Here is an 18,409-nt window from a genome sequence, read left to right as displayed (position 1 = left end):
CCCTCAACCACACACACACAAACCATGGAACAGATACCCCAGAGCACCAGGAAGACTTTGTTCCCTTCCCAGAACTTGCTTTGAGCACCTTCTGTATGCCAGGCACTATGCTATGAATTGAGACTCTTCAGAGTGCAGTACCAGCAGGCTTGGCCTTCGACACTCCTGTCCAGTTACGGAGACAGACATGCAAACAGATCACTCCCATCAGTGCAGGAAGGCCCATGCTAGAGGTGTTCCTGAGTAGCATGACTACTGAGGAAGGGTCTTGAAATGGAGGTGGGTAGGAGAGAGGATGGGGGAGGCAAAACAAGAAGGAAACTTGGAGGGGAGATGTAACACCATGTGTGCCAGGAACCACAGGTACTCCACTGCTTCCTGAGCACCAGCGAAGGCAAGTGGAAGCGGATGAGAGATCATGGGTTTTGGAGCCTGAAAGTCCTGGGTTCAAACCGTACCTCTACCCATACCATGTGTGTGACCCTGGTTATGTTGCTCGACCTCTATAAACCTCAGTTTTCTCCTGTGATCATTTGGGGATCCAAAAAAGAAAAAAAGAATTTGAAATCTTTATTACTTAGTAAAATGTCCATATTCCTAAGAAGATGGGGATAAGGAGGAACGCATTCAAAAATAAGATACATGCCATACTGGTTACTAAAATTGCTTAACATTTATTGCTTCTTTTGGGGTTAGTAAGTTGTAAGCCTCACTAGATGCATACACTAAGAAATGGAATTGATTGGACTTGACCATAGGAATAGATCAAACTATGTCCTCTTCTTGTTCCAAGTTTCCTCCAAAAGTGGTAGTTATTTTGTTTTTCTTCATGCCCTTGTAGAGATACATTTAGTAGAGCTTACCACATAAGCTTCGCCTAACAAATTCCAAAGACATCCACTGCCTCCTTACATAATGAGGTACAATCAAAGATCAATTAGCCATACTAGTGGCTAATAGACAAGGAGAACATCTCCATAATCTCTCCAAAGATGGCAAATTATGGCTATTTGTTTCTTTTTGGGTTTGTAGCATTTTTTTTTTTAAAGACAAGGTCTCACTCTGTCCCACAGGCTGAAATGCAGTGGCATGATCATGGCTCACTGCAGCCTCAACAGCCCGGGCTCAAGTGATCCTCCCACCTCAGACTCCCAAGTACCTGGGGCTATAGGCAGAGGGCACCACACCCAGCTAATTTTTAAATTTTTGGTAAAGACAGGATTTCACCATGTTGCCTAGGCTGATCTCAAACTCCTGAACTCAAGTGATCCGCCCGCCTTGGCCTCCCAAAGTGCTGGGATTACAGGCATGAGGCACTGTGCCTGATTGTAGATTTTTTTTTAATTTACCATATACTTGCAAATGAAATAATCTGATTATCTGGAGATTCCGAAGAGTTCAATGAAGATGATGAAAGAAACACTATAAAAACATAACCTGGGAGGAGCTTGACAACTGTTTGGCATCATTGTTCTGTCTTCCTACTTAGAAGTCTTTTCTTCTGAGTCCACATTGAAAATAGACAGTACCTCTTCACTAGTGGGTAAAATTACTAAGAACTGAGGATAAACTAGAGATAACCTTCTGCCAAGTCAAGGCATAGCTGGAATTCATGCCATGATTTTCATCCAACGCGTTGAACAACTGATCCCAGCAGCCAGGCATTGGCCATAGTGGCTCCACCATTAGCAAAGATCAGTGTTTAACGGTGATGGTTTTGATCTCAGTGAAGAAGTCGTAAGAGTCCTTGGCTCCTTCTCTACCTATTCCAGAACTCTTCATCCCCCCAAAAGGAAGGTTCAGCTCCCTGATGAGCCAGCAGTTGGTCCAGACCAAGCCAGACTGCAGCTTCTTAGCCACCCGGTGGACACGTCCCACATTGCTGGACCACACAGTAGCTGCCAGCCCATACTTAACGTTGTTGGCTCTTTCAATCACCTCCTCTTCACTATCAAAGGGGACGACACACGTCACTGGACCAAATATCTCTTCCGTCATGCAGCAGGATTCATCCTTAATGTCTGTTATCACCGTGGGAAGCATAAAGTAGCCTGCCTGGTTCCTGGTGGGGAGGTTCAACTTATCCACTCCCTCACCGCACCAAATTTGGGCACCTTCAGCAAGAGCTCTCTTGACGTAACTTCTGACCTGCGTGGGTAAAAATCATAGTTAGCAATGTCTTACCATGTGGCTTCACACAAATCAGCAGAAAATTCAATGTTTTCTAATCAGCTCAGAAGGAGGGATAAGGTCATTCCTAAGAAATCTAGGGTCAATTATCTTATCACTCAGCTGCTAAGCAGGAGGGCAGAGGTGCTCCAAGCATCATTTGGGCATTCACCTTTCATACATAAGTGAGGGAAGTAATTATTTAATGTCTAAGTGCCAGGAACTCAGATAAGTGCTTTTCATACAATCTCAGTTGATTGCCTCAAAACATTATTAGCTATTGTTAATCTATTATTATCTTCTATTTGCTGATAGTATAATTGAGTGTGAAAAATATAAATGGTTCATAGAGCTAATAAACAGTAAAGTTAGAATTCACACTCATGTATATTCTGTAGCTAAATACACGAAAGAATATTTTCTCCCTTTTTGAGAGCTATGTCCATTGCAGAAAATAGGAAGAAAAAGATGTGTAAGATTTAGTTAAAGGCCAGAGTGGCCTTTAATAGATGAGCTTCCAGAACAAATCATTTCTAATTTCTAGTCTCATTACTGAATATACTCTGAAAATATACCTAGGTAATCTATTTTAGCTAACTATAATGGGAAATAAATTATGTAGCAAGTTAACTCGTAATAATTATATATATAAATAAACATTGTTGAAGTCACAATTATATGTTTTTCTACCCCAAGGGGTATTATAAACAAAAGAGAAGTAGTAAAAGTAGTACTAAAAATTAAAAATGTAGAACAGCAGTAAAGAAGTACACGAAAGACAGGGTAAATTTTGCGATAATGTTTTGGATTTTTACTTATCTATTGAGAATTCTGCCCCAGGATTACATTAGAACTCCATTGTAGAACTATATTCAGTGTAGAACTATATTCAGTGTAGAACTATATTCAGTGTAGAACTAGATGTGTATTTTCTATGTAAAATAGAGGTAATATTATTCTATTATTAAATTTGCTCCAAGTCTGTAGAATTAATAAGCCATGAAGTTAAAGACTTTTTTTAGAGACAGTGTCTCACTGTGTCACCCAGGCTGCAATGCAGTGGCACGACCATGGCTTGCTGCAGCCTTGAAGACTCCTGGACTGAAGAGATCCTCCCACCTCAGCCTCTCGAGTAGCTGAGACTATAAACACAAATCATCATGTCTAATTCATTTTGTTTAAATTCCTAAAGAGATGGGGTCTTGCTATGTTGCCCAGGCTGGTCTTCAACTCCTGGTCTCAAGTGATCCGCCCAAAGTGTTGGGATTACAGGAATGAACCACCACACCCAGCTCAAGACTTTTTTAAAAAGTGGAACATTTGGTACAGATTTATATTCCCTTCCATTAACCTCCACCCCCAACATCCATAGTGATCTCGAAGTTTTCCCAGAATACACGCTATTCTAGTTTGTGGGTAGAAAATAAAATAAGTTTGTACCTCTCTTGATCCCTACTCTCTTTCTTTTTTTGAAAATAATTCATCCACATTAATTAAAAGTTTCCAAAGGTGAGTGTCCTGTGTGAACAGGGGAATTGAGGTGCAGCTGTCCAGAGGCCCTGCTGGGATGCAGTGGCTGGACTTCATCAGTGATTCAGCACGGCACAAGGAGTACCTGGCTTTAGACCATTATGTCTGAATGAGATCACATGATTTATCTCTCAGAAGCTCTTGGAATAATAAAAGATAAAGAGAAGTGCCAGTCTTCAAATTGTGAACTTATCAAAACATTTAATATCTAAGGTGACACACTAATTGAATTCATTTCCTGAAGAAAGTATGACTAGATGATATCTACCTTAGCAGCTTGGGAACAGAGATTTTCAATAAATTCTGGGGGAGGGGAGGGGAGAAGAAACCATGACTAGTAATATGCTATAAATGTAAGAAATTATTATAAAATTTTTTCTTCAGGAGAGAGAATAGTTAGTACTCAGTAGCTTTAGACATAAAATCAGAGCACAGGGGTTAGAAGAGTAACTCCGAGAGCCAAGCTGTATTCAAACCCCAGTTCACCCATTTACTAGCTGAGGGCTTTCAGATGTCCTATGCCTCAGTTTCCTTATCTGAAACATAGAATTACCACAGTCACTAATTCATAGGGCTCTTGAGAGAATTAAATAAAATAATATACACAAAAGATTTAGCATAATGCCTGGTACATAGTAAGCCTTTTTGACTGTCAGCCTCTGTTGTTACTGATGATGTTGGTGATGACAATGAAATGACTGACCCGACACTTATTAGCAGAGAGACCTCAGAGACACCCCTCATTCTGTAGGTCAGGTTTTTTATCTGATAAAAGGGGACAGGAAACTGCAACAGTGGGCCTTGGTTAGGTCTGAGTCTTGGCCCTAGCAGGGGATGCACCCGTCAGCTTTTTCTGTGCTGCCTCCAGTCTCATTGTAAACCCTGCAGAATTCTCTCTATATAGTTGCCCGCATCTTTAGGCAGACAGGTACACAGCCAGATCCTCCAGAGTGTCAAGTAGGGAAGGATTCAGGAGGTAGAAAGAAAAACAAAAAGCAACCCTGCAAAAAGGCAAATGGAGCCTTATCTTCAATCCACAAGGATAGAATCCCCTGCAGATTACTAAGCATTCCATGGAGTCACTGGGACCCTGGGAAATCATACCTCCATTTAGGAGCATGTTGTATCTCCATAAGTCCTTGAGCCCTCAGCCATTACAAAACAACTTGCACGTATTCTAATTGGATTCTTTTGCCAACGGCATTGCCACCTATTGCGGCAATCACGCAGAGGTAGGACGGACATGAAAACTCCAGACTCCACATGGCCAATTTGATTTGGAGAAGACAAAAACACACTGTAGGGGCAGAGAGTGCTGGCATGCAGATGGCAGCCCGGTCTTCCTGGGCACTCAGCCCCAAAGCTTTCTGGGGTAACACAAGGAAAGATGACCATCAGCAGAGGGCATCCGCTGCCTCCTCCAGCAAAGATGGTTTGGCACACAGAACTGAAGCGTCACAATCTGAAGAGGCCATACTTAACATTTCTCTAGGTGTTTCTATTAGCTCTCTCCCAAAAGGCAGAGACAGCAGGGCTTTCTCACTAGAACTCAGCTGAAAGCCTCATGAGGAGCCCAGCTGGTGGGAGGCTCACTCAGTGTAAACCCATATCTCATTTCATCTGTGCACACACTCAGAGTGAAGCAGTGAGGATGGCAGATGCCCACTGATCCTCTAAGCCACAGGAAGATGGGGTCAGCAGGCTGTTTCCCAGCAGAAGGTAGATCCTCCTGAGGCTTTATACAGAGGAGGCATTGCGGGCAGAGCTGAGAGGAGTTCTACTCTATGTGGGAGGGATTGAACAGAGAGGATGACAAAACAAGGCAAGCTACATATATACCAGCAGTTCTAGATGTGCTGTGGTTATGGAAATACCATCCTTATTGTTTTTCTCTTAAAAAACTTGGCTGCTAATAAGTACCATTTTCAAGTTTTCAACAGTGAATAACTTTCTTTTTTTTCCTTTTTTTGAGACAGAGTCTCACTCTTGTCGCCCAGGCTGGAGTGCAATGGTGCGATCTTGGCTCGCTGCAACCTCTGCCTCCCAGGTTCAAGCGATTCTCCTGCCTCAGCCTCCCGAGTATCTGGGGCTACAGGTGTGAGCCACCCATGCCCAGCTAATTTTTGTATTTTTAGTAGAGACGGGGTTTTACCATGTTGGCCAGGCTGGTCTCAAACTCCTAACCTCAAGTGATCCGCCCTCCTTGGCCTCCCAAAGTGCTGGGATTACAGGCCTGAGCCACTGTGCCCGATCTAACAGTGAATAACTTTTTAACCATGTCCAAAATCTTTCCCCTTTGAAGCAGTGGAATTTTGGAGCTTTCTGAGATGAGTACAAACTATTTAGCTATACTTAGTTTTAATAAGAATAGTTGCTGAAAAATTATTTTCTATAAGGATCAAGCAGAAAATCAAAAGTAGTTGATTGAAAAGTCTTCAGTTGAGTTAATAGTAACATGCTGGTTTCTTAGCATGAACAGATGTACCTTAGGACTGTAAGATGTCAACAACAGGAAAAACTGGGTGAGTGGACATAAAAATTCGCTGCCTTATCTTTGAAACATTCTATAAATCTTAAATTATTACAAAGTAGAAGGATTATTTTATTTTTTGAGACAGCATTTCACTGTCGCCCAGGCTGGAATTCAGTGGCGTGATTTCATCTCACTGCAGCCTTGACCTCCTGGGGTTCAGGTGATCCTCCTGCCTCAGCCTCCTGAGTAGCTGGGACTACAGGCATGCACTACCATGCCTGGCTAAATTTTTTTGTATAATTTTTAGAGACAGGGTTTTACCATTTTGCCCAGGCTGCTCCTGGGCTCAAGTGATCTTCCTGCCTTGGCGTCCCAAAGTGCTAGGATTACAGGCATGAGCCACCATGCCCAACGAAGATTTATTTAAAAAAAAAGAAAAAGAAAAGAAAAGAAAAATTGACTGAGACAAAGTGTTCAATGGTAAAAATATCTTGGGGCTTTCAAAAGTTTTGCTTAAAAGATAAATATGAGTTTATGGCCTTTTATTTTAATGTGGTCAGAAAAAATTGGTAACTGCTAAGATTCATCATTTCCAAAGTGATCCATGGCACCTAAGTATACTAAATTGAAATAATATTAAGATAATACAACTAACATGTGAAACAGATGCTTGATTTTCAGGCATAATTTGGTTCAATAGAAGATGGCATTTCTGGACTTAGATATGTCCAGGAGAAGCTGGTCTAGGGCTTTGCCAATATTTCAAGTTTTAAAAATGTTGAATATAGTAAGTGGTTTAGCTCTATTAGAAATCTTGGTTTTTGTCCACAGCTTCTGCAGCTGTGATGCTAGAAATAATGAGGAATGAGAAATGAGAAATAGTGGCCTTTCCATTTCTCCTTCCTTTAGGGGAAGATGGGGTTGGTAAAAACATGGTGTATAAGATGGGGTGATGTAAGCACTACATTAAGGCAAATTTGTTATTGGGGAGGTGCAAAGGATGAAAATTAGTTGTAAAAATATTAGGAGCTCCGACACAATAATCTTCCTGGGAGTCATTGTGGTCAAGCCCAGCAAAGTACTCTAGGTCCCCCGATTCCCTGCATGCACAGCTTGGAGCTGGCCAGAACAAGGTGAGCCCTAGGGAAACCAAGCTCTCCCTGCATGTCTTAGTCTGGATTCAGATAAGAACTTGCTTGACAAAATCCAAATAGGGAGCTGGGCTGAGGCAGAAGGAGGGCCGGCCAGAGAGGGGCACATCTTCAGAAACTCAGAGTAGGGTGTCCCTCCACATGTATGCCTGTGCTACCGGGACATGAACTTGCAAACTGAGTCCTCTGCTACCATCTGCCACGGACAGAGTCCTCACATATATTTGCCTGATAACAAAAACTATCGCAAGATACTCTACCAAAACCACAACCTTGCACAAAGGCCACCGCAACCTTGCCCAAAAAATACCTCAAGGATGTTTATACAGCAACTGTCCCTTCAACCTTGGACTGGTGCTCCCATTTAAAAATAAATCACCCTTATTATTGATTCTTGTAGCCAACGATAATTGTTTCAAAACAACATTCTGTCACCTTCCTCATTTTACCTTTAAAAACCCTCGTCTTCCTTTACCTCCCTAGCTATGCCTGGAATCCATCAAAACACGCATATCCCAGTTTATAATCTTCTGGCATTAATTCCCAAAGAAAGTCGCTTTTATTTTCTTTAGAGAGCCCTTCTCTATGTTGTTATTTTAGGTTGAAAGATTCTAACCACAAACCTACTGAAGAAAAGGTAATCTAGGTCTTCTCTGTGGAGTCACTCATAGACACAATGTTCAGGGTATATATTTTACTCTAGGGAAAAATATGGATATTTTATGCTGAAGTATTCTGACACCTAAACTCGCTAAATTCTGTGTTTATTTTATGGGTGATGAAAACTACTAGGAATCACCAAAACACAAAACTAAAGTTTAAGAATTTGGGAGGCATTCCAAATGTGAATGGTGTCTATAACTAAAATGTGTTATAATAGAAATATTTTGGTACCTTTTTAATAAGTTGATTCTTGAGAAACACAAGGACAGTGGAGAAATATGAACCTGCAGAAATTTTTTCACTTGTATACTTGTAGTAATGCTATAGAAATCTGAAATTATTTTTGATAATAATCTAGATGTAATTTTTTAGATTCCTAAATTGGCATTTAAAAAGTTAGATTTGTATACTGTTGAGGTATTAAAGATCCCTATTTAACCAAATGTTTTCAGAAAACTAGAGTTAGATACCAAAACTACTTGTGACCTAAGCTGGAATCACCAATACTTGTACCAATTGTGAGCAGTTAAAGAGGAATTTCAAGCCAAACCTCAAAGGCACGTATGTGTCTATACAGCTCCTTAATCATTGTTATGATTTAGTGATCAGTGATACTAGAGGCTCCAGGCTCAGATGGTTCAAGCACTTTCTTGGAGAAAGGCTGGGTTTTAGTTTTTGGATTTATTTTGTTTTCCTTTCAGAATCTTGATGCTGAGTCATACTGGCCAGAGATGGCCAGGACCTGTCCATTTTGGACCGAATTCCAGGTAGTTTAATCTAAGGATCAAAAAAAATTCAAGGAAAATGGATACCTTAAATTTGGGGGATATACTGTAACTGGAACACATCATGTGGTGTTAATTCAGTCATTCGCCCAACAAATACTATGTACCTACTACGTTCCAGGAGCCTTCTAGAGTCTAAAGATACAGCAATGAATAAAACAGACCAAGAAGCTGACATTCTAGTCCAGGGAAGATAGTCAGTAAAGGGGTAAGACATATATATTGCATGTCATGGAGAAAAATATATATTGCATATATATTGCAAGAACCATGGAGAAAAATAAAGCTCCAAAGAAGTCAAAGTTGTAAAAGGTACCACTGTGTATAGGGTAGGCAGGAAAGCCCTCATTCAGGTGACATCTACTCTAAGAAGGGGAAGGAGAGAGCCATGCATACATCTGAAGGAAGAGCATTCCAGGCAGCATGAGCAACAAGAGCAACGGCCAAGAAGGAGGAGGGTGCCTGGTATTTTCCAGGAAGAACAGGGAGGCCAGTATGCAGGAGTGGAATGAGGAAAGGGAAGGGTCACAGAGGTAATGGGAAAGATCGTAGCCAGTTTCTTAGGTTATTCTAAAGACTTAGGCATTGACTGTGAGTAACATGGGGTATGACCATACACAGCATGACACATCATCACCAGTGATGAAATTACTACGATATTAGAGCAAGGTTTAAAAGGTAATTTCACTACATTAGAAATGTCAGCATGAACTCAGGAGCCTTCTGTTGTTGCTGTTGTCGCTATTGTTGTTTGAGTCAGGGTCTCATTCTGTGGCCCAGATTGGAGGGCAGTAGCAGAATCTGCAGCCTCCACTTTCCAGGCTCAAGTGATTCTCCTGCCTCTGCCTCCCAAATAGCTGGGATTATAGGTGCGCGCCACCACTGCCTGGCTAATTTTTGTGTTTTTAGTAGAGACGGGGTTTCACCATGTTGGCCAGGCTAGTCTTGAACTCCTCACCTCAAATGATCCACCCGCCTCAGCCTTCCAAACTGCTAGGATTACAGGCATAAGCCAACGCACCCAGCCAGGACCCTTCTTAAAAAAGGCAGTGTGGCCGGGTGCGGTGGCTCAAGCCTGTAATCCCAGCACTTTGGGAGGCTGAGATGGGCGGATCACAAGGTCAGGAGATTGAGACCATCCTGACTAACACGGTGAAACCCTGTCTCTACTAAAAATACAAAAATTAGCCGGGCGTGGTGGCGGGCGCCTGTAGTCCCAGCTACACGGGAGGCTGAGGCAGGAGAATGGCGTGAACCCGGGAGGCGGAGCTTGCAGTGAGTGGAGATCGCGCCACCGCACTCCAGCCTGGGTGACAGAGCGAGACTCCGTCTCAAAAAAAAAAAAAAAAAAAAAAAAAAAAAAAAAAAAAAAAAAAAAAAAAAGGCAGTGTGGCCAAGCATAGTGGCTCACACCTTTAATCCCAGCACTTTGGGAGGCCAAGGTGGGCAGATCACCTGAAGTCAGGAGATCAAGATCAGCCTGGCCAACATGGTGAAACCCTGTCTCTACTAAAAATACAAAAACTAGCTGGGCGTGGTGGCACACACCTGTAGTCCCAGCTACTTGGGAGGCCGAGGCAGGAGAACTGCTTGAACCCAGGAGGTGGAGGTTGCAGTGAGCCAAGATCGTGCCACTGCACTCCAGCCTAGGTGACAGAGTGAGACTCCATCTCGAAAAAATAAATAAATAAAAAATAAAAAAAGGGCAGTGTGTGTGAAGCATCACAAGGTTTTAAGCCACCTCTTCTTGACCTCTTCTTGGATGTCATTAAGCCACTTGTTATATAATAGGAAATCCCCTAATGGTCACCCTTAAGAGCAAATGCTGGGCTTGATCACCACTCTCCACTGAAAGGAACCAAGGCTCAGCAGAGAGAGGTCTTGTTGTCCACGTGTAGCAGAGCAATTGAGACCACCTGAGGCCGCCTGTTGTCACAGGACGGAGATGTCTACAGGTGGGCCTCCAGTGGGCTCAGAAGGACAAGAGAGCAGGTTAAAGAGAGGGCTCCTGGAGTGGTTTTAAAGGTGAGGGCATGTGGCCTATTTAGTGTTGCATTTCATAAACACATAGAATCTGCAATCTATGCCAATTACTAGAACTCATTAGCGTCTTGTTTAAGTCATCACAATATTAAATATTTAATTCTCCAACAGTGGCTCATTTCAGCTTAGTACATGTTAAAAAAATATATATATAAGAAGCCTCCTGTGGCCAAGGAGGAATATACTGGGCATCAAAAATATTGTATGAAAGTCCACAGGAATTACAATGTATTGAAGACAAATATTTAGAGTATCACAGAGAAAAGCCATAACCACCAATATGAGTCAAAGTGTGGCATCGATTTCTCTCTCTTACACACACAGAGAGAGAGAGAGAGACAGAGAGAGAGATCGATCACTCAACTGATACGGAAAAGTCACTACTTCCTATTTGTTTCACTAATATATATTCTCTCACTGGGTAACTAAAATAGTTATTATGGTAGCGACTAAAATAGAAAAAAATAGTGTATCTGTTGAGTTGATACAGAAAGAACTTTGAAATTCTGAGTGAGTGAGTTGCACAGGGAACCTCACACCGCAGTACTGCCTGAACCTGCTGAAAGGTACTCTAGGAGGTTAACTTTTGTTCCACCCCTTCCTGTTTCCCAGGAAGCGGTCGGGGATATACTATACTGGTTTTTCACCAGTCATTTGCAGGTGTGGGCAGGCAGGCAGGGAGCCCTAGTGTCCAAAAGAGCCAGAATGAGAGAGAACAGGGGAGTCTCCTGCACCTGGAAAATCTTCACTCCATGCAGGACCATCAACAACTATTGGTCTCACTGGACATTCTGCGGACCATTGTCTATGTACCCGCAATCCTGTAGGTAAATTTAGCTGGAGAAAAACACGCCATGCTAGTCAGCCTCACTTTAAATAAATGACTACAAGCCTCAAGTGAGCCCTTTGAACTGTTCTGCTAATAACTTGGTGATTTCCCAGTTCTTTTCTCGTGACCTACTGCGAGATTATTTCATACCCTCTCCTCCCTCCTGAAACCTTCAACACCTTTTCCCCTCCTCACCCTGATGCCTATTTCACTGAGAAAACAGAAGAAATAAGGGCAGGCCTTCAAGCTACTTCATCTTTCCATCTGTAAGCAACTGTGTTGCAGTGTCCTGAAAGTCAAAGTTAAATATAGTTAATGTGGGAGTGCACTGTGCAGTGTCAGGGATTTCTACAAACTTACGTAAATGCTCTGTCTCTCATTGGCTGGCTGATGGGGACAAGTTTCCCTCAGTGGCACTGAGCTGAAAGCAGAGTCCTTCTGACTCCAAAATGTATGACTTATTTTGGGAGTCACATCTGGTAATAAATTAAAATAACCCTAAATTGCAGTCAAGGGCCAGATCTGCTTTTCTTAAAAAATGACCCTAAAGATCTGAGTTTCATCAATCACTCAGAGACTATCAGTGGTTTCTTCCAGATGGGCTACCCCTGGTCCCCCACTGACTAAGGACGACACAATTTGGACTGTTTGTGTCGGCACTTCTGGCTATAATCCAGAGGCAGACCTTTTCCAAAGAGAATGCTTGCATATGGAAATCACTGGCACTCTTCCACATCACCCTTATTAGCTGATCTTTCTGTTTTGAAATTTGGCTTCCCCTATCTACTGGTAGTATCTCCAGACTGACTTCTCAAGTTCATTAATTTCATGTGGATGCACTTTCACCGGGACTGCATTTGCATATTCTTATCCACAGTGTCTAGACTCTGTGTCCAAAAATGGGGTAGTAACTAACAATATTTCAGAGTCTGATGTGTGCAATGCTCATACTGAGCTTCTCTTCAAATAAGAACTTATTCTGTAACTTACATGGCAGAAATTTACTCACTTTCTCCAAATGTGCTTTACTTATCAGAGCACCCATGCTGGCCAATGGATCAGAGGGAATGCCGACTTTCCACTTTCTGGTAGCTTCTACAAATCTCTGTAAAAATTCAGTATAGATGCTCTTCTGGACAAAGATCCTGCTGGTACAGAGACAGATTTCACCCTGCCAAGAATGAGAAGAAGGACAAGGCTGGAGACACTCTCCTTCATGGATAGAGCACTCCGCACTTTTGAGTACCTGCCATGTGTCAGGCACTGGTCTAGGCAATGGGGTACAATGGTAAATAAGACAAACTCCCCACCATGTGGAACACATAGTCTTGTGGGAAAGACAAACAAAAACACAAGTACATAAACTTAATAAATAATATAACTTCAGGTTGTGATCAAAGCCATAAAAGAAAATTAAGCAGAGGATGGGAATGGAAACTGACGGCAGGGGCAGGGGCAGCTGTTTTACAGAAGGGAGTCAAGGGGGGCACGTGCAAAGAGGGTGTATTTGCCTGGAATCTTGACTGATGTGAAGCCACGAGACGGAAAAAGATCTGGAGGTGGGGAATTCTTCAGAGTAAGTACAGAGGACCTGCAGCAGGAATGAGCTGGTGTGCATGAGGAAAAGCAGCTGGAGGGGCTGAGGCTGGAAGAGGAGGCAGGGACAGGAAGTGCATGGTAGGAGAGGAGGTCAGGAGGCTAGCAAGGCTCTATTGTGCAGTCTTGTAGGTTCATAAAGAGATTATGTTTTATTCTCAGTATCATGAAAAAATGAGGGAAGGTTTTAAGCATCAGAATGATACGATCAGATTTACATTTTAACATGCTCATTCCGGCAGCCGTGGGAAAACAGGATGGAAGGAAACAAGTGTAGGAACAGAGCAGAGAAGTTAAGAGAATATTCCAGAAGTCCAGATGCGTGTAGGTGGCTGGGACCAGGGAGGCATCCACGGAGATGCAGAGAAGTGAAAAGGACCCACTGAGTTCAACAGATTCTTCCAGGGGCCCGGAACCTCCGAAGAGTGATGAAGCTGGCACAGATGCACTGGAGAAGTGATGGGATTCAGGATATACCTTAAAGACAGAACCAACAGGACCTGTCGATGGAAAGAGAGGGCAAGAACAAGAGGAGGCCGCACAGGGGATGGTGGTGCTGTTCCCTGGAAGGGCAGACTTGAGGTGGGAAGAGGATTGGTATTGCAAGGAAGGGAGAGGGAGGGAAATGAGAGCTCTGCTTTGGACACGCTGGGTTTCAGATGCCTCACAGACATCAAATAGAGATGCTGAGTGTGCAGGGGAGGGGTTATAACAGATTTCTCAGTGAAAAATAACCCTATCATTTGAATATAGCATGTAACAGTTTACAAACCACATTCTAGACTTTCAAAGCGTCATTTATGCATGACAAGTACATAAATGCATAAATATTTTTGCCATGTTTGTGTTTGACTTCACAAAAATCCTAGGAAATAGAAGGCTCCTGATTGTCCTGGTATTTGTACAAAGATTCATTGTCCAGATTAAACCATTAATGTTTTGAAATAATACATTCTTTCTGCAACCAGGATTGCTGTTAGGATCATCTCCATATCTAGCTTGGGAAATGTCTAAACACTTGATACTTTCATTTGCACAAGTGCCCTGTGACATCAGGGAAGGAGAGCATGACCAAGAGGCTAGAGGGGTTTACCCAGTTCCCTGTTGCTCAGTGCCCAGAAAGCATAGGTAAGCATACCAAGATGCCCAGAAGAAAGACTTTGGAGAGAGTAAGAAAAGGACAGTATCATTCATTGAGTGCCTATCGTCAAGCCAGACACTGCGCAGGGTGCTTTCCTCATTATAAATAATTCTGTAGCCTGTTAGCTTTTCCAGTTTACAGTTAGGAAAAAATGCTTTGAATTAGTATATGTCCAAGGTCACACAGAGATGCTTCAAAAGAGCCAGTTACATTCAATTAAGGAAGAAATATGCATGACATAGAATTCATTGCTCAGCTAAATCAAGCTGCTTTATTTATTTTGCCTAACATCCATTTGTGACCTTGGATTAGCCGATGAGTTAGGTGTATGTCTCTTTCCCCATTTACATTTTAAAACACTCCCAAAAGGAAGGTTATCTGAGCAAACTCAAATCCTTGCACAATTCTGGTAGGAGAGAAGCTTACACTTCTTATTTCCATGCTCAGACTTTGTTTTTTTGTTTTGTTTTTGAGATGGAGTCTTGCTCTTATCACCCAGGCTGGAGTGCAGAGGTGCAATCTCGGCTCACTGCAATCTCTGCCTCCCAGTTTTCAGAGATTCTCCTGCCTGAGCCTCCCAAGTAGCTGAGATTACAGGTGCCCACCACTATGCCCAGCTAATTTTTGTATTTTTAGTAGAGACGAGGTTTTGCCATGTTGGCCAGGCTGGTCTCGAACTCCTGACCTCAGGTGATCCACCCACCTCGGCCTCCCAAAGTGCTGGGACTACAGGTGTGAGCCACCACACCTGGCTCCTCAGAATTTGTTTAGTACAGAGTTTACCTTTCTCTCATCTTAGTTTCTCAGTCCACAAAATTTGTGCCTCTGTTGTTGTCTCTAAGCCATGAAAACACTTGGTTTAATTGTTCACTTGAAACTTGCTTAATGGTTAAATTAGTTGTATTGTAAAAGTACATTGTCTATTGATCCAGAAACTGTCTTTCTAGCCACTTCAAGAGTTACAGTGAGAGAAATAATTACACTTATGATTATCATGAAGATAATAATTGAAAGTAACATTTTTCACTCTATACTCATGAAAACCCTGTTAGAAGACATCATTATTGTTCACATGATTTTATCAGTGAAGCAATGCAGGTTCAAAAGCTTATGCAATATTCAATGTCACCTGAGTTAGCTCAATACAGATATCTCTCATTTCACTGCTCTTTCCTTCTGTGAAGTTCTAGGTCTTTGGCCTATGTCTTTATTCTCTGTTAAAATAAAAATATCCTTTGAAGAAAATCATCCAGTGTTTATGTACATCTGCTATATCCTAGGCAGTATTCTAAGCATTGGCATTGAAAATGCCACACAAAAGCAGGCACTGTTTCCATCTTCTTGCAGCCTACTGTTTAGTTGATCTGGTCTAGTGTTCTTAACTCTTTGGAATGCCATAGCCTTAAAGAATCTGCCAAAAACCACAGAGCCCAGAGAAATATCTGTTACGGAATTTTAGAAGCTACAATGATGCCCTGAAGCTGATCCATGAATCCACGCCGAGAAATCTTCTCTAGTCAGTTTCAGGTACTTGGAACTCAGTGTACGAATGCATTTGGAATACTTTTGAAATGAGAGTAAGGTTTACTGGGAATAGGATATTTGAACCACAAGCAAAGACAAGGTTTAAGACAAGAATAAAAGACAAGACAGGGCAACTGTGTGAATAAGAAATGGAGATGCTCGGAGCAGCAAAATCAATCATTCCACCCATGGCTGGTGCCTGATAAAAGCTGTGCAACTCAAGAAGAGGAATTTGCTGAACAGAAGCTGTGACTCCACAGGGCCACTAATTAATGTTCAAATTGAGCAGAGAGTTAAGGGAATCACACAATGTACTGATCCTGGCTTCATGGAAATGGCACTGGATTGACCTGCTTGGTCCCAGGCATTGCACTGTGATGAAACAGATCCAGCTTGATAGGGCCATGGAGGGGAGGGAGAAGAACCCCAGGGGACATACCTGGTTGGCAAAGCTGGACCTGACCGTTGCCGGAATGCACTCATCCAGGTTGGCGTCCTCAAAGATGATGGCAGGATTCTTGCCCCCCAGCTCCAGGGAGAGCTTCTTGCAGTGAGGAGCGCTCAGCTGGGTGATCCGCTCGGCGGTGGGCTGGCTCCCGGTGAAGGAGATCAGGGGCACCTCTGGATGGGACACCAGAGCCTCACCCACCCTGGGCCCAGTTCCAAACACAATATTGACCACACCTGGTGGAACACCTGGATAGGAAACAATATCGGTTATAGTAATTCTCGGTATGTTGAAGAGTTCAAGTTACATGGAAACTCTCCTTGAAAGTCCAATCGCTTGAATGGGAGTGGGTGGGGATGGAGGAAGCACTTGGGTTTTACAACACTTGGAACTTTCATGGCTGCCTCTGGTTTAATAGCAAAGCAAAACCCACAGAGTCACCTCGGCCCACAGTACACCCCAGGTAGGATTCCACCGGTTGCTTTCCTAGAGACATGCAGGGTGGAACATATTTTAGGTGATTCGTTCCATAATACTGGCTAGGCCTTAGGGCTTGAGGATGCAGAGATAGTCTCAGGCAGGTCAAGCCCACTAGGGGAGCAGCCCCCTGCTCCATCTTGGTGTCCAGGAGTCACAATGCTGTGTGAAAATGTTAAGTAGAGAGGTGTATACATGCTGCAGAGGAGCAAAGAAGAAATAGACTATCTTGGCCCAGGGAAGCAGGGCAAGGCTCCCCAGCGAGGGTGGGTTTCAGGTTGGAAGTCCTGTGCACCATGCTTATAAACAACATCATAACACTGTAGGGCCAACTTACAAGTACCACAAACAACCAAAAATGGGTGCCCCAATCTTTTCTATCACAAGACCCTGCTACCCTGTATATTCGTGCATTTGTGCATGCGTTTTCTTTTTTATTATTTTATTTTATTTTTGAGATGGAGTCTGGCTCTATCGCCAAGGCCGGAGTGCAGTGACGCCATCTTGGCTCACTGCAACCTCCGCCTCCCGGGTTCAAAAGATTCTCCTGCCTCAGCCTCCCAAGTTGCTAGGATTACAGGCATGCACCACCATGCCTGGCTAAATTTTGTATTTTTAGTAGAGAGGGGATTTCATCATGTTGTCCAGGCTGGCCTCGAACTCCTGACCTCAAGTGATCTGCCCACCTCAGCCTCTCAAAATACTAGGATTACAGGCATGAGCCACTGCACCCGGCCTATCCATGTGTTTTCTGGACTTACGTGTTCATTGCCTGCACACAACTAGAAGGTACACTAGCTAAGGGCAGAAACAGTATCTGTTCTTTGCTCTCCATTGTATACTCTGTGCCACAGCCTAGTTTGGCATTGAGAAATAAAAATAAAATCCTAAGCTCCCCCAGTTCACTGAATAGACCCTCTCTTGGCCAAAGGGATACCAGAGAAACCTTAAAAATGGAATTCCCAGCCATTATAGGATGAGAGGTCAAACATGCCATAGTATGACCCTTCCTTATTAATCTTTAACCAGAATTCTTTCCTGAGTGTAAGCAGAAACCAGCTCTAAAAAACAAGAAATGGACAACCTATTCCTTTATCGCCTTTAGCTAACCATCTGAAACTGCAACCAAATTTTCCTCCCTCTTTGCAGTTTGGATGTGGCAGCTCACCAGTCTCACAACGCATCCCTTCCTAAAAACTGACCACCATCTCTGGACTGGTTTTGGCCAACTTGCTGAGGGTATGTCGTGAGGGTTTTCATGTCCTCTGCTTCACCTTTTGATGTCAGATGACCAAAAAATCCACCCTCGGAACGTGCTAAGGCTGCCATCTTTTTGAGCACGTGATCCAGTGAAGACACATGAAGCTCTCCTGTGCGTGCACCTGTTTCTCCTTTCATAAATATTCGTGACTCCTCCCATATCTTACTGAACATGAATATTCAGCCACCCTGCTCAGGAAAATTTCTGTTCCCTTTACCCCTCCTCCAAGTACTTGTTCTCCACTTTGGGCAGAGGCTACGCTTCCCAGCCAGCAAGATGGCCAGTCTGCAGGCTGCAATGCTTTATAAGAAATAAAACC

General features: G+C 43.0%; 1 protein-coding gene across 1 annotated transcript in view; it reads right to left on the bottom strand.

The window, feature by feature from the left end:
• Positions 1 to 651: 651 nt before the first annotated feature.
• The window catches only part of ALDH8A1 (aldehyde dehydrogenase 8 family member A1), a 32,093-nt gene continuing 14,335 nt past the window's right edge, over positions 652 to 18,409 (bottom strand). Inside the window, exons 5-7 of the mRNA XM_010370754.2 lie at positions 16,344 to 16,600; positions 12,653 to 12,814; positions 652 to 2,148 (exon numbers count right to left, since the gene is read on the bottom strand). Coding sequence (XP_010369056.1) covers positions 1,696 to 2,148; positions 12,653 to 12,814; positions 16,344 to 16,600 — 872 coding nt within the window. The 3' untranslated portion in view covers positions 652 to 1,695. The remainder of the gene's footprint in view (positions 2,149 to 12,652; positions 12,815 to 16,343; positions 16,601 to 18,409) is intronic.

Source organism: Rhinopithecus roxellana, chromosome 4, assembly GCF_007565055.1.
Source record: "Rhinopithecus roxellana isolate Shanxi Qingling chromosome 4, ASM756505v1, whole genome shotgun sequence".
NCBI classification, from domain to species: domain Eukaryota; kingdom Metazoa; phylum Chordata; class Mammalia; order Primates; family Cercopithecidae; genus Rhinopithecus; species Rhinopithecus roxellana.
Note: the sequence above shows the minus strand (reverse complement) of the source record. Positions and strands in the feature narration are given on the sequence as shown.